Genomic DNA, 22529 nt, shown 5'->3' on the forward strand with positions numbered 1-22529 from the left:
AGTCTGGGAAATGTTCCGAGGGATGGCGATATAGTCGCGTGGTCTTTTTGTCGTCGTACGTGAGGAGAGCTAAGACGAGAGCGACGTCACGGCCGCTAAATGAGTTCTGCGGTTCTGCATAAGTACATAACGCTTGCTGAAAAGAGTGCTGAAAAATACGGGCAATTGATCTTACATCCGGCGACGGACGGTTCCTATCCATTTCTCGCAGCGCTCTATTTCCCATGACCGTTTTGGTGGGAAAACGTAGAGCTTTGTTCTGTGTGTGCACGCTGCGAAAACTCTGTTGGCAACGAGCGAAGCTACAGAACGGCCAAGAAAGTCGTTCAGTCTGGAATGCTCCCGTATGCTAAAGCCCCCACATCACGTCCACGGCCGTTTTTTTTTTTTTTTGTGCGTCTCCTTTGCAGGCCACCGAAAGGTTGGCTTTTCCGCCATTCTCAGTTGCTTAGCGGGTGAGCTCGCCGCAAATGGACGCGGAGAAGTTGTAGTGGAAAATTGTTTACTGGGCAAGCTAGATTTAAAATTGCCAACGGTATAAAAATCGAGCAAAATATGAGGCGCACACGAGCGGGCACGGCTATGAACAGGAGATGAATTGACATGTTGGTGCGTTTATTTCATTTTAACAGCGGAGTTAGTTGTTTAAGTAAGCTTGAGCTTGGTGGCGTTAGCAAAAAAAAAAAAAAGACCAAGTAAAAAGAACTCCTTCGGCGCGAGCCACCCAGTGCGAACCAACTTCGCGCAGCTGCGTAGGCGGAGCCACCCGCCGTGGTGGCTCGCTCAGTGGCTGAGGTGTTGTGCTGCTGAGCACGAGGACGCGGGTTCGATGTCCGGCCGCGGCGGACGCCTTTTTGATGGAGGCGAAAAGCGAAAACGCCCGTGTGTTCCAGATTTGGGCGCACGTTAAAGATCCCTCTCAGGTGGTCAAAATTAGTCGGGTGCCCTCCACTACGGCTCGCCTCATCACCTGCGTTGCGTCGGCACGTCAAATCCTACATCAATCAAATGCGTAGGTGGAGCCAAGCCTCGCCTATGACGTCACTGCGTCGACGCGGCTACTTCATAAGCAACACAGAGCGCCTCGGGACTCCGCGCCGAGCACATCGTCTAGACTCCCACTAAACATGGGTCGGCCGAAGAAGTATGAAATTCCTGTGGAAGATGAAGCGCAGCGCGACCGGCTAAACTTGGCCTCACTCGTGAACACTTAGCCTAGCTTAGCAAGAGCATCGCAAAACCTAATAAAACTTAGCAAAGCCTATCGAAATCGGAAGAAGCTTGGTCAACCCATTATTTCTTTTGCCTTGCACCAAGCTGCGCCAAGTTTTTTTGTCTTCTTTCTGAATCTCTTTACCACTTGGACAAAAAGAAGAAAAAGAGCGCTGTATATATGTTACATGGCGTAATGTGCCACAGAAAGAAAAAAAAATTGAAGCGGAAGGAAATATCACTACTCCGAAAGTTTTTTTTTTTTTTTTTTGCACGCTGGACAACGTTATGAGCTCGTATCCATGCACAAGCGCACACAACCATAAATTTTTTCGGGGGTTGTTACAGAAAACCGGTAAAAACATAAAAAGTCATGCACTCCTCCATCTAATGACAATGATTGTTGAAGCTTTTGTGTTGAAACACAAAGCTTTCTCGTGACGGGTTTTTTGGTTTTGGTTGTCGTCTTGAGTTTAGACCAAGTTTTGGCCATGTTGAAATTGAGCATCAGATAGACGTTAGCTTCATAACACGAGTGACCCACGTTCGATTTCGGCAACTGAAGAATATTTTTTTTTGTTTTCATTTCACCCACCATCATTCATTGTCAGAGAAAGTTGGCTTTCCTGCAGGGCGTTTTTGTGTTCCAGACACCGTCAGTGAGAACACTAAGTTTCGCTGTAAAGGAAACAGATCCTGCATTCAAACAATACCCTGGTCATTTCTGTTTCCACCTCATTCAAATTGCATTAGTAAAATTGCGCCCGAAGAGTCCCACAAGTCCAGCGTATGGCTTAGCGCCGGCGGGAACGGCAAGACATCGAGACGGCGAGGAGACCAAGGTGAGCTGGCTGAGCCTCCCGGCATTGAGAGTTCGGCGCTTGCCAACAAGAAGGACAGGGGCAAGAGCGTGAGGAGAGAGGTTATTCGGGCCGCCCGCATGCCAAGTATGCCCGTAAAGGAGATCAAGATTGTGGTGCGACCCCGCGGGGGGTTAGACAAAGCAAAGAGTGACCCGGCGCGTGTGGCGGAGGCCATCATGGCGGCTGCGGGTATTACCGAGAAAGCAGAGAGGGCGGAAGACATGATGTGCCATAATTTTCTTCAAAACATCGTGGTGAGCAGCACACCGAGCATGGCGAGGGCGAAGAAGTACGTCCAAGTAGAAGAGATAGAAGTTCTAGGCAAGAAGCATGAAGTCAACGCGTACGGGACTACCGCACATGGCACCGTCAAGGGAGTAATTAGGGGTGTCCCGGTAGAAGATTCTGAGAGCAAACTCAACGAACAGATTGTGACAAAGTATAACCCTACTGCAATAGGGGCCAAGCGCATTGGCACGTCGAGGGCGGTTATTGTCGCTTTCGAGGGCGAGAAGGTTCCAAGATTTGTGAAGGACGGGTCTATGCTTTACCAGTGTAGCCTGTACAGGAAGCAAATTGAGGTATGTAGGTGCTGCGGTACAGTTGGACACCGCGGCGACGTATGCCCGACTCTGATCGCGAAGGTTTGCCTGGCCTGTGGGGTCAGTAACCCAAGGGAAGACCATACGTGTGTACCCAAGTGCAAGTTGTGTGGCGAGGGTCACCCAACGGGTGACCGAACCTGTAAATCAAGATACAAGATTCCGTACGTAGTAAGAAAAAGATGTTGGGAACGAAGAAACGTCGAACAACAACAAAGGCAGCAGCGGCAGCGGACGCCTTCACCGGGCTCCTTCCCGCGGCTTGGAAGCTCAGGTGGCGTGACGACACATGACGCAAGCCGTGGACGACGTGCCACGCGAGGTGAGTCACAGCACCTGCGGTCAAGATCACGCGATGTGTCACGCGAGTCTATTCGCGGAAACAATGGCGGCGGACAGAAGCAGCCGCAGCAGCTCCGCGCGGGGGTGAGCTGGGCGGCCGCCGCGCAGGGCAACGGCAAGACAGCAGCGAACGGATTCAAGAACGACCAGTTACGAGCAACTACGGAGGGCCAACGATCAACTAAGAGCAACGAACGAAAAGCAAAGGGCAACCATCGAGATGCTGGCGAAGCGGCTGGCAGAGGTGGAAAGAAGACTGGGGTGTCAACAGTCACAACCGCAAGGGCAGCAGCCATGGCATCAAGGGCAGACAAGGCCAGCGGATACAGAGGTGGCGGTTCCAGCGCAGCAGAAGCAGGTACAACAGCAGAGAAAAGCAGAGCAGCAGCAGGAAAAAAGCCCACTGAGCTAGCCGCACGGTCGCTGTGCAGACGGCGGCCACGGCCGCGAAGTGGCCCAGGCCGGCGCAGGTAGCTCGAGTGATAGCTTGTTACCGCTGCACAAAATTGTCCCCAAGTCCCGACCATGGTGGCTTACATGAGAAAGGAGTTACTGATGCGATGGCGGGTTGCATTAAAAAAACAATCGGCGCAGCTTCCACCAGTGGCGCAAGGATGGAAAAAACATCCCCCTCGCGAGGGGCATGGTCAAATGCAGAGCATTTTCGGGGGGCCCACGACGTTAAGTAGGTTGGGTTACGTATGTCTTCAACCGGTGTTGCGACGTTGGTGTTGGATTGCGTCGCAGCACTGGTTGAAGGTCTTGATTCCATCCCGTACATCGCTGACTCCGACGACAGCATCTGAAGAGAGCGCAGGCGATGACTGGATTGGAGCCCCGCACATACCCGATTTTATCTGGTTCGAAAGAAATTGACAGCGAGAGCGAACGCCGAGAACCGCCCCATCACGGCACGACCGCGCCACAACCACGTCACGATCACGCCACAACTGTTGTTGCTCCCGCGCCAAACTACGACGCATGCGCACCCCACCTGTTGCTGAACGCGATCCGAGCACGCAGAGAACACGCGAGGAGCAGCGGAGAGCAGGCGAGGAGGAGTGGGGGAGAGGGCGCACCTGGAACGGCTGTTGCGGACGCCGAGGCACGCCAACGCCGGGTGACATCGTGAGCTAAAGAAATGCTCCGAATTTAAAATGCCGATTACTAAGATATCGAGAATGCCCATCCAACGAGAGAGAGAGAAAGAGAAAAACATCCCCCTCGCGAGGGGCACGATCAAATGCAGAGCATTTCCGCGGGGGGAGCGCCTGCAAGTCGTATGGATTACTTATTGGTTGTTGTTGCAATTGTTGTCTTCCAGCGTAGACATTGTCGATGAAGTCGCTGGTGAAACGTGAAACGTGCCGTGAACCCCCTGCCGCGGCTATGACGCAACGTGGAGCGGCTATGACGCAACACAATCCAACACAATCCACTTTAATCCAAACCAATCCAATTCAAGCCAAGCCAATCCAAGCCAATCCAAGCCAATCCAATCGAATCCAATCCAATGCCCCTCGCGAGAGAGTGTTATAGCGCCAAAAACGCGCCACCACACGTCACGATCGCGCCACAGATGTTAGCGACCGGAGCACGCGGACGACATATGTGGTTTAAGGGTGTTGCGCACGTCCCCACCTGTTGTGCTCCCGAACCGAACGCGGCGAGAAAGGGCATTGCGAGCGGAGAGAAGGCGAGGAGGACGCGGGGGAGAGGGCGCACCTGTGGCCGACGGTTGAATGAGTCAAGGATATAAGTCGTGTTCGTAACCTTCCATTCTGTGTCGGCTTTGTGGTGCAGTGGGTAAGTACCATGTACATTGCGTTCCGCCCGCAGAGTCGTTGGTTCGAAACCTGGGGCCGGTAAGTATTATTTTTTTATATATTGTAGGGGGAGCGATGCGGACTACGGACGCCAACGCGGGTGACATCGTGAGTTACTGAAATGCTCTGCATTTAAAAGGCCGAAACAGGGGTGGGTGGGTATGCAGTGCTCTGAAATTTCCGCGGGTGTTCCACGCTGAAGCACCCCCCCTCCCCTTCCCCCCCCCCCCCCTCCCTGGCTACGCTCCAACAATCGCCATTAGGTTGTCAGTCCAACTATTCTCGGTGACAACTTAAGAACGGCACCGATGATGATGATGATGATGATGATGATTGCTATTGGTTTCCCCTTTGAAACGGGGTGATGACATGTCATCTTACCTAAAAGGACTAATATAACCATGTTTTACACTCTTGGTTTAATACTAGCGCTGCTTAGGGCAGGCACTAAAGCTTAAGTATTACGCCCGAAATACTTTTTTTCCCCTGTTACAGGTGGTAACTGTCCTAGGCTATATTCCCCTCTCTGCTTTTCGTCCACCAGCATTCTAATCTTCTTTTCGTCCCCTCGACAGCCTTGAAGTTAACTTCCTCTCTGATACCCTTATATCCTAGGGCTTCTGGAAGCCCAATATTCCCTTCATGTAGATTTGGATGGATACCCTCACATTCTAACACTATGTGCCGCATAGTTTCTGTTTCTTTTCCGCAGACCACGCATACCCCGTCATTTTGTGAATACTTCCCTACAAAACTCTTAGTTCGCAGGCAACCTGCTCTAGCCTCAATAAGCAAAGCACTGCCCTGGGAATTATCGTAGAAATTTTCCTTTCTGATGTTCAATTTTTCAGCCCTGTACATCTCTAACGACGTTTTAGCTTCCATTTTTTCCCTCCATTGATTTGTTTCAATCTGCCTTGCCTCTTTTTTGGTTACCTTGGCTGTTTTGGATTCTCCACTGTTCTTTCCGTATTTCATCGTTAGCCTTCTGGTCTTTCTTAACCACTGCGTGTCGACGCTTTTCAAGTATAGGTACCTAAAAACCTTAGCAGCCCACCTTCGTTGATCCATGGCCCTCAACCTCATCTCAAAGCATATTTTACTCTGTGCTTCTCTAACTTCAAACGACGCCCAGCCCATATCTCCCTGAACTGCTTCGTTAGTTGTTTTTCCATGCGCGCCTAAGGCCAAACGTCCTACCGTTCTCTGGTTTACTTCAAGGCCTGATAGAACGTCTGCCGCTGTGCCTTATCACCGTAGCCGGATGTTTCTCCGCGCGGCGCAAGTAGCGCGTTACTGGGAATATTTTGAACATGACGTGAGCCGTTCCCGTGATTTTTTGGACTTAATATGCTTATTAACGACTCCAGTCACGACAAACAAATTGCGTGAGACAAGGCAGACGATATCGCGCATTCATAGCAAACCCCTTTCAAAACGCGCGCGCACTGACGTCACGGGTCCGGCGCTTTGGCGGAGTGATACACTACATGAGGTGGTGCCGTTCTTGAGTTGTCACCGAGTGTAGAAATCGCAGCGGTAACGCTGTTGTCGACAGGTATCGAGGCAGGCACGGTGCATCTCAAAGGGTGACATTTTATTCATTTGCTCTGGTGAACTTCTATATTCAATGCGATGAGAAAGCGAGTCACATGATTCTTACCTTTGGGGCACATGAAAACGGAGGGCTCTCATCACACACACACATACGCCGGCACATTTTATCTCTCCCCCTCCCCATTTCTTGTCTCCGTTCACAAAGCACGCAAGGTTGCAAAAATCTCTCTCTACAGCGTATACTCGCATTCAGTCGGCACATAATATCTCCTACTTCTAAACAAGATAAAATGCTTGTGTTTCCTCTGTCTTTATATTTAGCATCTGTGTAGTACATCTGTGTGGAGGTTGTTCAACGTTAATTGCATATTTTTCACGCAAGGCGTCTTAGGTGTGTGGCAAGGTCTTCTTTGTTAACCTCCAAGTATGAAAGCGTGTGTGTGTGTATGTCTTAACGATTGCAAACTTCGAAGCGGGCTGTTAGAAAGAGTGGTTATCAAGCAGCGCCATCTACAGGCCGTTCGACAAGCTACCCTCTAAAAGGTCTAACATTTTACGGAAACATCTAAGCATGGTTCATAGAGAGAGTCCGGAACGCTCTCAGATCATGGTGACTGGTTTGCTAGAGTATGGACTTGTGCTATGCGAAGCGGCTGCCGAACAGAATGCCTCTTTCTCTTTCCGCCTACTCCAAAGAAATTGTGTTGGGAATAGGTAGAAATTAGGTAAAAATGTTTTGCACTTGTAGGCTACGTAAGTGTCGAGCCCCCGTTTATTTCATTACTATAAACCGGCCATCTTTACACCAGACTAGCGCATATTTTGAACCACTGAGCATTTTTTATGTTCCCACTGTTTGTTGAATTGATTTGTTGCCGGAGAAGTCATGGTGCAAAAAAAAAAAAAAAAGAAAATCAAGCGCAGATGTTTCCATTTTATGTCCGCGAATTCTGGGGTGAGCTGATTGGCTGTTGGTGTTTGGCTCGCGCGTGTCCAATTTAGAATCGCTCAAGCAAGTATTGCAAAGATGACCTGACTTTTCAGTTTTTTTTTACAAGTTGCATTTTTGTGGGTTACTTTGAAGATATTGCACAGCGCTGTACTCTGGGAGCAATAAATTACCTCTAGTAAATTCTGGCATAGGTAGGCTAAGTAGCGGTAACCATGTTTCACTTAAAAAACGAATCGTCAAGCTAGAAAAAATAAATTACGGATAAACAGCGATACCTTGTGGGAATTTCACCTCTTATCTTGTCGACGCATACCTCGTGGCGCATCAGGGGTCTATCGCTAGTGAAGTGCGAACATAAGCTTGATTTTGTTGACCAACACGCAAGCCTCAGGTGAACGAGGTCAGCCGCAACGATTGGGGAGAGAAAATTGAAACACATACTGACAGGAGCACTTTTTTTCCCAACCCTCGTGTAGACACGCTTCCCTAAGAGTCCCTAACTGCACTCGCTGCTTCCAAAAGAGAACACGCTTCAGGTTCGTTTACATACCAAGAGCTATTGTAGTGTGCAAATGTATTGATGTACCTATATCAGTGAACAGAAGCGCAGTGCTGGCTGTTGCGAGTGCCACCACGATCGCCACCCGCGGCCTCCGGCTGTGAAAATCGAAAGGCCCATGGTGAGGCACAAAGGGATACACACAAGTGGTAGCAGCGAACGCCTGCAACCCACACAACCTAACAGCGCTGCACAAAATGTCCGCATCCCCGTTCCCCCACTTTCAAAGTGTCATGTTCAATGAAAGCCGTGTCACCGCAGACTAGTCCAGTAGACCCTTCTGTGACCCAAACTATTGTCACCACTTAACTCAGCCGTCGGGAACCTTATGGTTGGCGAATGTTCTGGGCGACGCCATACAGGTGGCAGTCACTCACAGCCACTGTTTCAGTGCCTTGTGGGTGTGACATACCAGCAGGAACGCGTAAAAGATATTTTCAACCGTTCACAAAACACCACATGCTGCGTTGTGGCAGAGGGTCAATGGTTGTAGTAATATGGCTTCAGTCAAACGCATGTACACAGAACACTTTTGCAGTTTTGGTTGTCTTGGCCGTATAGTTGTTGTTCTCGAGCGCATTTGACAGCGTTTTGGCAGCAGTCTCTGCGGTTTTTATAAAGTCACTCACTCTGTCATCGATGAGAGGCGCTGTTACCAGGGTTACCAGAGCTAATGAAGTTTCACGTAGCAAGATAAAAAAAAAAAGCCACTTTAGTTTCATAACGCAACGTAAGCACCAGCGCACGTTCTGTATACATCCTCTGCTGGCAATGACCATCACTCCGTCGTTCGAAATTGCTGTCATGTCCGCCTTCAATGCTCCGCATCCATGGAGACGTCGTGCGACGCTGCTGCCATACGGTGTTGACAAGGACTTTGATTGTCGCCTGAAGCGGGCGCTTGAGAAGCATAAGTGGCAACAGAATTTGACTGCAGCATATTCACTAACACTCACACATGGGCTTGCACCAATGTTCATCACAACATTCCGATGCTTCGTCAAGCCTTCCACATTAGGAGTTGAAAGCTCCTCTGGTTTTACTTTGCATTGCGAGCGTCGAACGCGTGTTGCCGGACAGAAATACAAAAAGCGCTGCACACGGACCCCATCCTTACGTTCTTGCCAGCCTTCCACCCGTTCGGCGTCAGGGTGTATTGCGGGTCAAGTGGACGCGCCCGAGGAGCCGCGCCAAAGTCCCCAGCGTCGTAAACACGTCGCCGGCGGCGTCGCGTCTCCTATTATACCTTTTCTATAAGCTGTAGCAGCGACGCCGGAAAAGCAGCCCTTATTGTGTCGCCGTGGTAGTGGTCTGCGCCCGAAACAGCGCCACAAAAGAGCGTTGCAGCGAAGCGCTTCTTGTCTTCTTTGAAGGTGACGGATAGGGCCGCCGCCGTCATACGAGCCGGCCGCCACTGATCTTTCGGCGTCCCAACTTGGAGCCGGTCGATTTGACGGATGCCGAAGGGGTCGACGCCGCCGGCCGGCTCTTTTGTCCGCTGCACGCGTCTTTCTTGCCTGTGTGTGCTTTATTCGCCGGTTCTACTCGCGTGTCTTCCCCTTCTTAGATGGTGTGGCGTCACTTGGCTCTCGGCTTCGGCCCCGATTGGATGGGCACTGCGGCGTTGTGTATCCCGCGCTCTCCTTCCTGGCGTGACCTTCTGCCCAGACCGCTCGTCTAGCGTGTCTCGCAGAACGCTGGAAAAAGCGCGTTAAGGAAAGTTCGTCTTTGGGGAGTCACGAGCCAGCCTTTCAATCACTGTATCCGTCGCTCTGGAGAGGCTGTCCGGAGAAGATAGAAGGCGGGAAAGGCGAAGCCATTGCCTTGTGGGTGGGTGGGGCCGTTGGCGTTTTCTTCCCCTGGGGTATCTTGTCCGCAAGCGTTCCTTCCATTGGAGGCGACTTAGCGGGCGTCCGACCTCTGCGTCGGAATCGTATAGACAATCTTACGATGCCCGATTCGAACACTAGTTGGGTGTGAACGCGGAAAAACAACCTGCGTGTTGACCAAAAGGCGTGACCACAGGGGGTTCTTCGCAGCCTCAATTAACTGCAGCCATGAATGGTGGCGGCAAACGTCTGGCAGCTTCTCAGAGCATGGCGCTCACCCATCTGTTCTAGTCCCATTCGTGGATGGTTGGCGTTTAGTGGCCCTTTTATTGCGTCGCTGTTGTCCGGCTTTTCCTGCGTCGTATCCGTAGCCAGTGTCGTTGAGCAGAAAAGCTAGCAGGTCTTTAGCCCTTAGTGGGAGGGGACTAACTCTAGAGCACTGTCACAGGGTCACACACGAAGCCGAAAGCCGCAGGCGGTGACGGCAGTTGAAGGCCTTGGTCTTCGATAACTCCCTCCGTTTCGGTTTCGAGGGGCGGTCATCAGCAGCACCGGGCGATCGGGTTGTACAGTGGCAGGCGTCCGTTTGGGTGAAAGAAGCGGTAGTATATCAGCATGAAGGTGATTCCGACGACGAAGCTGCCGATGACGCCGATGAGGAGCGGCAGCCGGTACCAGAGCACTGGGTCGGCGCGAAAGTACCACAGCACGATCAGCGCCGTGTTCTCCAGAAAGGCGATCACGTAGTAGGCGCTGTACTTGTACCGCGTCGGCTCGTCCTGCGAGATGGAGAGAGGGCGGGAAGTTTGAATTGAGTTTGAATTGAGTTTATCTCTCAACCATGTTACCGAAGACCAGGAAAAAAGCTGTTGACACTGCTTGAAGGGTCCTGGCCACCTTGCACACAGAGAGCAGCCAGAAGCAAGTGTAGTGGGTGACAAAACAAATGCAGAACGAGATTAATTAACCCGGAGCGCTCACAATTTTTCACGGATATTTTGTTCGTTTTCATAGTTTTGCATTTTGCAGAGAATTAGAACAAAATTGCACCTGCATGCGTGTAAACCCAAGAACCAACTTCTTTTATTCACTTCGTCATGGGGAGGCATGGAATTTATTTCGTGGAGCAAGAAAAGCGTTTTGTCCGCACTTCAAACACGCAAGTCGGCTTCTCCATATCGTTAGTCGTTGCTTCACGTCAAGCGATTATCGTCTTCAGACGCGGTATACATTCAGTCCCTCCTAGCAAGCCTGGGTGAATGAAAAGCGCGGATCGCCCTGAGAGTCGCCCTCCTTTCACCTTCCTCTTTGTCAGTCCCCGTCACCGCCATCGTTTCTATCTAGTAACGTTGGTCACCGCTGCACGCGCCGCTGTGTCGTCAAAACCCCTGCGATGGCATTTACCAAAGCGACGGGGCCCCCCAAAAAAGAGGCGTCGTTTCACCCTGTTCTGAATAGGCGATGGAGTGCCTTGTAATCTGGGCCTGTTGGAGACTTTGGAGAGGTCAAGTTACGTGCGCAAGAAAGGCGTTCACAGAAATGACGCGAACATAATTGCTACGCTCCCATTTCGAGGGATTGCGAAGTCTTCAAACGCATTGTCTATCGAGGGATTTGAAAGTGAACATTTCGACAGACTGCTGTCTGGTTGGGAAGTTACTGAACTGAGATTTAATTAGGCTCCAACCAATACAATGCAAAAAGGCAAAAAACCCGACGTTTCGAAGCCGGCTCGGCTTCTTCTTCAGGGGTGACAGTGGCCACGCTGCAGCTCCATCTTATAGTCTCACATTTGCTGGCCTCGCACAAAGCCCCTCGCTGCGGCACGTAATCCGTGTGTGTACACCGAGGGGAGAGTGCCAAGCGAAACGTCGGGTTTTTTGCCTTTTTGCATTGTATTGGTTGGAGCCTAATTAAATCTCAGTTCACGATCGAGGGATGCATTGTGTATGGCGTGCTTGCGAGTCTGCCAAGTTTTCACGTGGTTTCTACCTGGTTTTCAGCTTGGATTAGTTTGTTCCAGCGTGCCCCAAAGGGAATCAGCAGGAAACCGACTGGTTCCAGTTGGGTACTGGTCCCACTTCCAGGTACAGCTGTTCCCACGGCCAAGAGGTGACTAGGGGGAATCAACTGGTCCCAATTGGAATCAGCAGGTATACAACTGGTTCCAGTTGGGAACTAACGTCCCACCACCAGGTACGGCTGGTCTCAAGAGCAGCAGAATACTAGGTGGGAATCAACTGGTACCAAATGGAATCAGCAGGAAATGAAGTGGTTTGGGAACTAACTGGTCCCACTTCCAGGAACAGCTGGTGCCAAGACCAGCAGACGACTAGCTGCGAATCAACAGGTCCCACTTCCATAAACTGGTAGCTGGCGATAGAGAGTTTCCGTGCAGCACAAGTTTTAGTTGTCTAGTTCAATCGCCGTGTTTGTGAGGACGGCTGGTGAGCGGGCCAGTAAAGTACGCACCTTGACGTTGAGGAAGCAGAAGAGGTAGATGGCGCCGATGAGCATGTTGAAGAGGTACTCGCGGCAGGGCCTCGGGCGCCCGGCGTCGCTGTCGCAGAAGCGCGTGCCCTGGTGCATCACCCACACGGTCATGACGCCCCAGTGGCCGATGCAGGCCGGCAGGAGCCAGTACTTGTACTGCGACGCGAACAGCGCCAGCGCGGCGGCCCGTGAGGCCACGGTGCCCAGGCGCCAGAAGAACTGCAGCGCCGAGCCCAGGCGGCTCATGTTGTGCTTGTCCGGCACCGAGCGCCGCAGGGCCCGGTGGTAGCTGGCCAGGGACCAGCACAGCTCGAACAGCGACGAGCCCACCGAGCCCAGCTGGGCCGCCACTGCAGGTGCGGGAGGGAGGGAGAGTCGAGTTCGACACTGTGGCACCTTGCGCATCGTCTTATCGCCTGCGGTGACACTTGTAAAATGCGTTTGTTAAAGGGACCCTGCAACACTGAAACTTTTTTTTCTCATTCTTAAATGCTTTCAGAACGCACTCAACAAACACATCCGCTACTTAGAATAAGAGGTCACAAAGTACCTCAGCCAAAAATTACCGCTCTATGCCCATCAGATGGCTTGGAAACCTGCTTAAGAGATTTTTAACGCGAAACTTTTATTCCTGGATACACGAACATTTCACTCACGTCATATACGTAACGGAAGTGACACCAGTACAACGAAGCAAGCGGCCTGACAGGGTCTTTTCGGGGAAGCAACCTTTCGTACTAAAGAGTGCGTTATACTGTGGGTTGTTCGTTTGCAGGTTTTTTGCCTGGATACAACAATATTTCACTGACGTAATATCCGTCACGGAAATGACGCCAGTACACCTTCGCCGAAGCGACCCGCCAGCAGGACGTCGCTCGCCAAGCACACCCACAAGACTGCCGCCGACCCGCAAATAATGCTCATTTCGCTGCACATTTCGCTGCACATTTCACTTTCGTGTTTTACTGATTCCTATGGCAGAGGAATCGACCACAGTTTTTTTCTCTCTTTCCCGAGTCTTGGAGTTCTTTGAGCGCTCGAATGACGTCATTAAAGCAGTCTAGCGAGGCTGAAACGTTTATGTGGGAAAGCTGGATACCTTTTTTTTCTTACTGTCGTTAAATATTTGGTCACAGTTCAACGTTACGATTATGCTTCTGATTTGAATCCTTTGTGGCCCAGGAACCTTTAGCACGGCCCAGAAAATTTTGTCAGCGACTGTACATGCGCTTCGTTTCCCAGCTGTGTCCGTTTGGTTACAAAGGGTGGCACCGTTCCTAAATTGCATGCCTACCGAGCGAAACGACTCATTGCTTCTGTCACGAAAAAAAAATTATCCCCCTTCCCGCTGGCCCTTTCCCCCTTATATCACATTACCTGCATCCTCCTGTCTGTTTCTTTATTTCTTGGACGTACTCTACAACGCCCCCTCAGATAGAAAGGACACAGCTTTCTGTGCGAAACATTTTACCACCCCTTCCTAAAGGAACTTGAGAGAAGCGCAAAAGCTTCGTTTAATCGATCGTCAAACCTTCAAAGGCCCAAATCGCAAATGAAGAACGAAGCCATGCGACGCTTTTTCGCGCACTCAGTAAACGCATCTACGCATAGACTTTCATACAAGTTATATTGTAAGAAACTGTATGCATCTACGAACGATCTGTAGATGTATGCCGACACGTGGTTTATGAGACAAACGTATACTATTGTGTACTCCTTCTTTATGATCGATGCGTGTATTGCCTCATTTAGAACAACCGTTCCTTCTTGGCGATTTTCGCGCAACCGTTTTGACACGATGGAAGCCCAGTTTCACGCATGCGCGGTGTGTCATCTTATGAGAGCTTTTGGGTCGACCAACTGGTCTATGGGGAAATGCGTTAGTTATTTGACAGGACGCCATGGGTCCCACCAAGAAAGCTGTCGCTTTCAAAACGAAAGCCGGGGACACATGTGCGTTCGAGTGGTCCGGTTTCTGACGCGGTGCGGCAAAATGTCTCATGGCCGATCCGGAGGTGTTCCGGTAGCCAAGCCGGTTCCCGAAGCGGGAGACGCGTGTATAGATGCGTCCTTTTCCGCACATGTGTTTCGCCTGCCGCACGCACTCGTCCTATTTACTGCGCGTAGCCGGTTTGTGAGCTATTTGTGGGCGAATACATAATCGATTGAAGCTATAAATGCAGGATTAAGTGCACTCGTCATTATAGTGAGTGCAGTTATGTTCTGTCCTAACGCCACTCTCTCTTCCTTCACTGCGGCGACTGTTTCGGAGCGTGGGCCGATGATTTTAGCTCGCCACCTGCAATTTAAACCAATACAAACAACAAAATTCGTCTTTAGGTTCTACCGTTACCCAAGCTCCTTTGTCCTGATACAACGCCTTCCAGCGGCGCATATAATACCGAGTCATTAGCACCGCGCAACGCGGAGTACAGCGCGCCTTCGCTTTTGGGACGTCACAAGCTTTCGCTTGTCTCCACTCTTTTCAATGACCGTCATTCAGCGAATGACGTCGATGATATGCGAGACGTAGCCATGGGCCCGCCATAGACTCCTTCCCCACCCCCTCTCTCGTGTTTGTGACACACCATGCGTGGATTGCACTTTTAGGGAGAACATTGGCCTTTGTGGCTCCCTATTTACCCACCTCGCTCCCCCTTCAATTTTTCGTAGGAAGCGATCTGCCGGCTACATCCGCGAGTGGTTTAACGTCAAAAAAAAAAAAAAAGAACCCCTGAACGAACAATGCGAGGGCTCAGTGTCGTGGGCTCTTAGTTGTCGAGCCTCTCTCTTTCAAAGGCTGAGCCATTCAACGAGGTTAGCGCCCCGCGGTCCAGGGTGATATCGCGGCGTCGTAAGGGCCCGCTCTTTCATGCACTATATATATATATATATATATATATATACCGGCCTACGGCTCAAAAGGCTGTTGTCCTTTTCTTAACCTCGAAAGTGCGGCACGCGCGGCGTCTTTTGAAGGCCGCCGTCGTCTCCGCGGTATGGGCGCGCTTTTCAAAGGTTTCGCGCGTCCGCCGTCTCCAGCCGCCGCGGCGAAGGCTTGATTGGAGTCCCGCGACGGTGCGTCGCGAGCTTCGCCTTCGATCGAGCAATTAATCTTAATAAACGGGAAGGGAAAGGCAGGGAGCAGCTTGAATGCTGCCGCCGTGTTAGGATAATGACAGCGATAGAACGGTGCTTACGAAGAGGAAACGAAAAAAAAATTACCTCGTAAGAAGTTCGACTGGTATTTTCGTAGCCTCGAGAGAGTTTTCTTGTTCTTTCTGTGAGGGTATTCCTTTGCGCTAGCGATCGAAAGTACTTAGGTAACCCGGCGTCGTGTATTTTTTTTTTCTGGCAGATTGCATTTGGCAGCAATACTGGCTTTTTCCAGGAGCTGTGTTTATCTAAATTATGTGGGTAGTAAGCCATATGCCGTTTTCTTTCGTGCTGCTAGTTCCTTCCGTATGATTTAAATATGAGGTGTATCCCGCTTTCAGATGCTTGATTTTGTTTCTGTTCGAAGCATATCTGATCATTTTTTTTTTGGCGTCGCTTTTTTTCTTGCAAGGAGCGTTTCTGCCCTAACAGTGAACGTGAGCACGAAATGTATTATATGCGCAAAGAACTTGGGCATTTATTATCGTCGTCGTCGTCGTCGTTGTTGTTGTTGTTAATCAACGAGCAGACCTAGCCTTGCGTGGTGTGCCTGCAATTGCTCAGCACCTTTTTGGCACTGCGCGCGCGGGGACATTTCCAAGTGTCCCTGAGGCTTAATTTTCCTTCAAAAACTGCAGGACGAGGTGCAAAGTGTGTCTCCTTGCAATCCAATGTCCGTTAGGGAACAATGACGCCGTCGAAAAAGGCATGCGGGGCGGCTGTCCCTCGAGGTTCTTTAATCATAACTGACCGCTCCGTCGCATGCTCTCAGCATTCCAGAATGCATTCGCAATAGCAGTCACCAGTGCCCCAAACAATTCCTAACTCACTTCTCTCCCGGTCCGCATGGCGGAACCGGTCACGGCGGGAGAGGCGGCAATCGCAATAGCCCTTGCAAGTCGGCCACCACCCTCAGTCATATTTTATGATTCGAAAATGCCCACTAGAAATTATGCTGCGGGTACCATCTCACCCCGGGTCCTAAAACCTTTCTTCCAAACCCCACCTACTACCCAAGTTGAGCCGATTTGGACTCCTGGACTCGAGCACTCACCTCCCGGGCGCGCCCGACCTCTGTAGCCTCTCGCGGAGCCAGATCAGCCCGAGATTGAGTTACAATAAAATTACTACTCAGTGCCGCCTCTCTCGCCTCATATACCCGCCGGCCCACCCCTGATTGACTTACACGCAAGGACGACCATGGAGGCTCGCACAGACCGAATCATTTCCCAATAGGGCCCTCTTTCGTCCCTCAGTTTATTCCTCTCCCTTTTGCCCACTATGCGGAGACAAGGCCACCGTGCAGCATCACATGTGGGCCTGTCCATATGATCCCCTCCTTCAAATCAATTCCTCCGAGCTCTGGGAGGCAGCGGTGAGCTGCTCTGACCCGGAGAGACAGAAGATCATCATAGCTCGGGCTACGAAGGTCGCCGCTCAGCTCCGGTTGCCGGCCGCATCCCTGCTTAGAGGTCTTCTTTAATAGAGTCTCTCTCTCTCTCTCTCTCTCTCTCTCTCTCTCTCTCTCTCTCTCTCTCTCTCTCTCTCTCTCTCTCTCTCTCTCTCTCTCTCTCTCTCTCTCTCTCTCTCTCTCTCTCTCTCTCTCTCTCTCTCTCTCTCTGCGGTAACTGCGAACGTGTGCACTGATGTTGCAGCGGATAATTAAGACAAACGTGATAGTGAAGTGCCAAAGCGTGTTTTTTTTTTTTTTTTTTACAAGGCTCGCCGGCGAGTCTTGTGCCGATGTCGGTCGCCTACAATCCCGGCATCTAACTCACTGAAGCTACTCGTAGCGCGACTATCCGTACTGCTGCAACACTGCTTCCATCGAAGCTGAAGGCGGTTCTGATGAATGCACTAACCAACACGTCGCAGCCAATAGGCGGGCTCCTTTTTTTGTGTCATATTTCTGATGCACGCGCTGTGGAACTCTCGCAGCCAAGGATAATTCCGGGCGCAGCTTTGGAGGATGCCTTTTGCGGACTCCAGCCGGGTGCGCTATTTTGCCAACAAAACTATTCGGACACCTTCGCAACTGAGATGCGACTGAGACTGTGGAAACAGCGGAACTAACTGGTGGTCTTCACTGGCTTTAACTTGGCTTTTCTTCCGTCTGCCCCTTTCCTAAAAGGAAGAAATTAAAGTTCGCAATCCACCTTCCCAAAGTCCAAAATTCAAACTGCGAAGTTTGAAGCCAAAGTCCACTTCAACTCGGCAAAGCCAACGCCCGCCTCACGAACTCAATGCACCCCGATCTCGATGATGGCGCAGTCGGATAGACGCCGGTTTCCTCACGCCAGGGAAACAGGTTCAATATCGACCACAGGAAGCGTTTTTTAGATGCGAAGCATCTCATGCTCGGGGCTGTGTCCTTCCCTCCCTCCCTCGTTGTCGTCGTCCGCCGTCCGCCCTCTACTGCGCATGCGCGTCTCTTCAGCGCCGTCAGCGTTTGGGATGACGTCAGCGCAGTCCACTATAAAAAGAAATAGTTGGGCGGCGCCCGGTTTTGATCCCACGACTCGCTGGCCACAACGGGAGATACGTGACGCTCTTCCCACTGCGCTACAAACCGAGACGGGAGCATGTGCTACGAACGCGCCTTATGTCCTTCACTCATTCAAACTGCGTCAAGAAGCTACTGATACAACGAAGGCACGCGAAGCTGAACGTCAACGGAAACGACGAACTGAAAACTAATGGGAACTTCAGTCGACCCCATGGCTGCTTTGCATACTACTCAGGGTTCCCCTACGGGAAGATGGTGTAATTTTTCTTCAGGCGCGTACTCCCCACGCCCGCTCGTTCACTCCTCGCCTCCTCGCCCCTTTCCCTCACACTTCTTGGCCTAGCATTTTCCCCCTGTCATCTTCACCGAGCGGAATTTCTTGTTAACTATCCACGGATAAAGCAAAGACTTAAAGAGCTCCGCTGTTAAAAAAAAAAAGTAATATTTCCGGGATTTTGCATCATAATTCGAAGCAATGTGGCTACTCGAAGCCTCACGCGCATTTTGATATGAGGCAGGAATATTTTTTAGTCAGGACGAACGGTGGTTGCAACGTGAAGAACGGCTCGGTGAGCGGGTCATGTGGACGGGGACGCACTGGCAACCTAGCGTCTTCGCTAAGTATACAGTCCGGTAATGCCCCCAGCGCCAACTTTCAACAAGCTAGCTAAAATCGCCAATACGCCAATATCCTCGCCGAAACGGCCACTCAGATTTTATCGACGTCGCTTTATAACGTCACGTCACACTTTTCATAATTTAGCCCCCCCCCCTTGCGCAACGTTTCAACGTCGGCGTTTTCTATTTCTTCCTTTCAAATTTCCCGCGAAAATGAGTGCACCATGTACCACTTTCTAGCGCTTTTCACATCGCTTCTCTCGTCCAATATTCCAACCTTATACACCTCTCTCTCTCCCTCAGTCATCTGTTTGACGCTGGAGACGAAGTTTTTAAACCCGCTGTCCCCTCCTGATTTCTCATGTGTCGTCTCCACGGAATACGGGCTGTGCCCTCTTCGTCCTCCCTCTCCCGACTCCTTCCCCTTCCACCACTTCTTCCCTCAGCGCGGCACTCTTAGCTGTCCTCCTCTTCAGGCCCTCGCGTCCTCATTAGGACGTGATTAACTAACGACTTAAGCGCCCCGGGCGACGGCTTCCTTCCTTCGCCGTGCACTTCTCGCTGCATGCTTTCAATTGCACCCTTTTCCTTCTTTCCTTTTTTGTTTCTGCCCTTGCCTTGGCTAGACGTCGCTCAACCCTATTCTCTTCTCCTCATTCGCACTTAACTTGAGACGCGTAGATTAGGTTTTGCTTCTCACCATCGGCGCGCCGTTCATATTCCTCCGGAACCTGCTTACTTCTATCTATGCCCGCGGTGCTTCACTTTCTGTTTTCTGTCTTTGTGCGTGGTCTTCTGTTTTCATCGTTTAAAACGCCCGCGCTTTTTTTTCTTCTCTTGCGGGATTCGAGACTTAGCTCGCCTGCACTTCCTGTCTTAGCAACAACCAGCCCGCCAGCTCGCCGGCCAGCCATCGCCAGTGTTAATTATAAAGTCGTTCTTTTTTGCCTAAAGGCCTTTTTTGAGTTCTTGCTTTCTTGCTTTCTGTCTTTCTCTCTCTCTCTCTCTCTCTCTCTCTCTCTTTATGTCTATCTTTCTTTCTTTCCTTCTTTCCTTTTTTTTTTCTTTTCCGCTCACCGCGCCGGGTGTTCTCCGCTCCGACATCCTGTGCGTGCAGCTCTCTCTCTCTCTCTTTCGAGTGGCCGCCTGTGGCCGCGAGGGGGCTACATTTTAACGAGCGGCCATTTTTCGACCGGGCTGCGCTTTCGCCCTATTTCGCTCTTAATAACGTCTAACGGCCTCCCCCCTTTTCTTTTTCTTGCGTTCCCGCGTGTGCAATTCGCCGCTCCTGGGCGCCTCATCGGCCGTTTATTTAGCGCGAAGGCCCCGTTGCTAGGCCTGTTGCGTCACGAGGGACTTGTGACGTGAATGCGTCGGACTTTTGCAAGGGCTACGGAAACAAGCTACAGCTTTGTTCATTTGAAAGAACTAGCCGTTGGTAACGCACTCAGCTCTGTTCGTTCCAGCCCTGAAATACGTTTTTAACCGAAAAGAGAAACCTGGAAAAACATCAAAATTTCCCCCTTCAGTGACGTGAGATGGACAGAGGAACGTACTAAGGCGAGAACTAAAAATGGCTGCGCCAGAGCTCAGCTAATCCTGGATAAGCGAAAGCTTGGCTTATCCTGGTTAAGCCTTGGTTAACACTTGGTAAAACTTGGTCACTTGGTTAGACCATGGTTAACACAAGCGTTTTCCAGCGCTGTGGATTGTTCCTAGCGCCACTTTCGCCAGGCCCGTCCAACGCCTATTGGAATCCATTATGGGCCACTCTGGTGGAGGCAAAACGCGTGATAGGCCGCCACAGTTAGTGCAACCACTCCGCCCTGGGGGGTGCCTCTGGAGCTAGCTTCCCTTTTTTGTTCTCCTCAGCTTTGCACTTGTCCTGCGACAAAGACGCTCCATTCTTCAAATCTGTGCCAGAAATGTTTCCGTTGAAGCTCCAAGGCTGGTTAGGAACACTGTTGAAGGTGTTTACGCGCGGAAGAGCAGTCCCTATTGACTGGCTTTCAGGCAGCGGTGCCAGTCAGCTCAGAGAGGCTGTTATGGTGTTGAAGAGCGGCGTCTGTTCCTCCGGTGACGCCGAAAGAGGCGCTGTCGAAGGCCGACCGTGTACTCACCGGTGAGCGTGTCGACGTGCGTGCGCAGGCCGTAGCGGTCGCAGAGGATGTACAGCTGCAGCACCAGCTGCGGCGCCGACTGCATGAAGCTCTCGAGCAGCGCCAGCAGCGCCGTGTCGCGGTCTTCGTGGATCATCAGCAGGTAGTAGTCCACCTATGGGAGATAAATGAAGTGAAGGTGAGGAGGTTGCAAAAGCGAATTGCGAGCCGCGACCAGGGAAGTAAAGGGCGATAACGTTATCTTAAAAAAAAAACATTTTAAACTCCCCAAGGGCGAACACTGGTCGTCCGAAGATGCCGCAACACGTTTAGACGAGTAATTTTAAACTCGTCATAAGCATATCATAAACACTTTAGTAAACGTTTTGAGTTATCGAATGACCGAACAATGGTGTTTGGCACTCATTGGCCATATCCGTGTCCTTACGCCAAGAAAATACAGATTACCTCTAGACGAGTATGGCTCTTACAAAGGTGCCGCAACCCCGTTGGACGACTCGTCCTAAGACGCCACCGATGTTAGACGGGTATGGCTCGTCGTGCAAAGTGCCGCCTTGTCTGCGTGCGTTTCTGAAACGTTTCGATCCTCGTGTCCGAGCGAAATTAATGTGCCCAAAAAAGAAAAATAAGTCAGTGCTCGTTTATACGAATTGCTTTTAGACGACTACGAGCGCAAACGAATATAGGGATTTGGATAATTCGTGGGAAATGCTTCGTATACTCCAAGAGTTAGTGAGGAGATGGGTGAATCGCTGAGCTTGCTGCGCCAAATGTGTGTGAGGAGAGACCGTACTAGAAAGAGCACGCAAAGTACAAATAACCCGATGGTGGTTAATGACGAAAGAACGGTGATGATAATGATGATGGTGCACGCATCAACGCACAAGGTTGTTTGCTATAGATCCCCGCGAAGGTCTGTTTTTTGCAGGTATGCGTATACGTGCACATTTTTGTCGCACATGAGGTTATTTTAGGGAATGTCCAAGGTAGTTGCAGGCAGATGAGACCTTACATATGCAAATATCGGACCAATATGGGGTCCCGAGAACCACTTCGTACAGTCACCATTCCTGGAGAGGTTACACTATAGTACTGAGCAAGTTTATCGCCTCCTGCGCAGCGGAGAACGATGGAATATCCCGCGGGTACCCCAACGCTGTGAAAGGTATCCTCGTGGCTTTGAACTTCCAAAAGCTTGAAGTTGTGACGTGACGAAACACGAATCTGTTACACATTAGCGAAACTCGCCCGCGATTGCTCTCTTTTGGAGGCGCCTTTACTCTCCGTAAAGCCTGTTCTCCCTCCGCGGTGCAAAAACGGACACCAACGGAAAGGGATCCGTAAGAAACCGCTCCTGGAGCCAATTCGGCCTCTCATCCGTAGAGTGGTTCTATGGAAGAGAGGCCGAGTTCGCTCCAGGAGCCACTTTTTACGGATCCCCTTCCGTTGGTGTCCGTTATTGCAGTGCGGAGGGAGAAGAAGACAGGCATGCAGGGACGACGAAGGTAAAATACACGTTTGGATCATTAAAGTCTGTGCCTCCATCTCCTCATGCCCAGTGTGGACCCAGGGTCACGTTGAGAATCCCGACCATCACAGACTGCCTTGTCCCGGTAACAATGATACCAATTTTATCGCAAACTTTGAACAGATAATCGAGATATTTTAAGGAAGTGGGGACCTCCCAGCCGCTTTCCGGCGATTCCTCTATGACGTCACAGGATCTTGTTCGGCCAAACTGGCGGCCACAAAACATGACTGGACAATTGTAGTGGGGCCTCTAGTTCAGTTTGATCGTATCACTTGGATGCTACGGTGCAGTTAACACACTAAAAACTACGTTTTTAATGCTGGCCGATATTACTTCACTCCTGCCCGTATTACGTCACCGTAG

The 22529-nt window shown here is 50.9% G+C and overlaps 2 protein-coding genes across 5 annotated transcripts in view; one reads left to right on the forward strand and one right to left on the reverse strand.

The window, feature by feature from the left end:
• LOC144149486 (uncharacterized) overlaps window positions 1-22529 on the forward strand; it is a 589882-nt gene that overhangs the window by 152381 nt on the left and 414972 nt on the right. The window lies entirely within an intron of this gene.
• LOC144149488 (XK-related protein 6-like) overlaps window positions 6407-22529 on the reverse strand; it is a 281464-nt gene continuing 265341 nt past the window's right edge. The window contains exons 8-9 of the mRNA XM_077681078.1: window positions 12215-12585; window positions 6407-10521 (exon numbers count right to left, since the gene is read on the reverse strand). Coding sequence (XP_077537204.1) covers window positions 10285-10521; window positions 12215-12585 — 608 coding nt within the window. The 3' untranslated portion in view covers window positions 6407-10284. The remainder of the gene's footprint in view (window positions 10522-12214; window positions 12586-22529) is intronic.

Source organism: Haemaphysalis longicornis, unplaced genomic scaffold (assembly GCF_048455015.1).
Source record: "Haemaphysalis longicornis isolate Haplotype H1 unplaced genomic scaffold, Haemaphysalis longicornis Haplotype H1 scaffold_8, whole genome shotgun sequence".
NCBI classification, from domain to species: Eukaryota; Metazoa; Arthropoda; class Arachnida; order Ixodida; family Ixodidae; genus Haemaphysalis; species Haemaphysalis longicornis.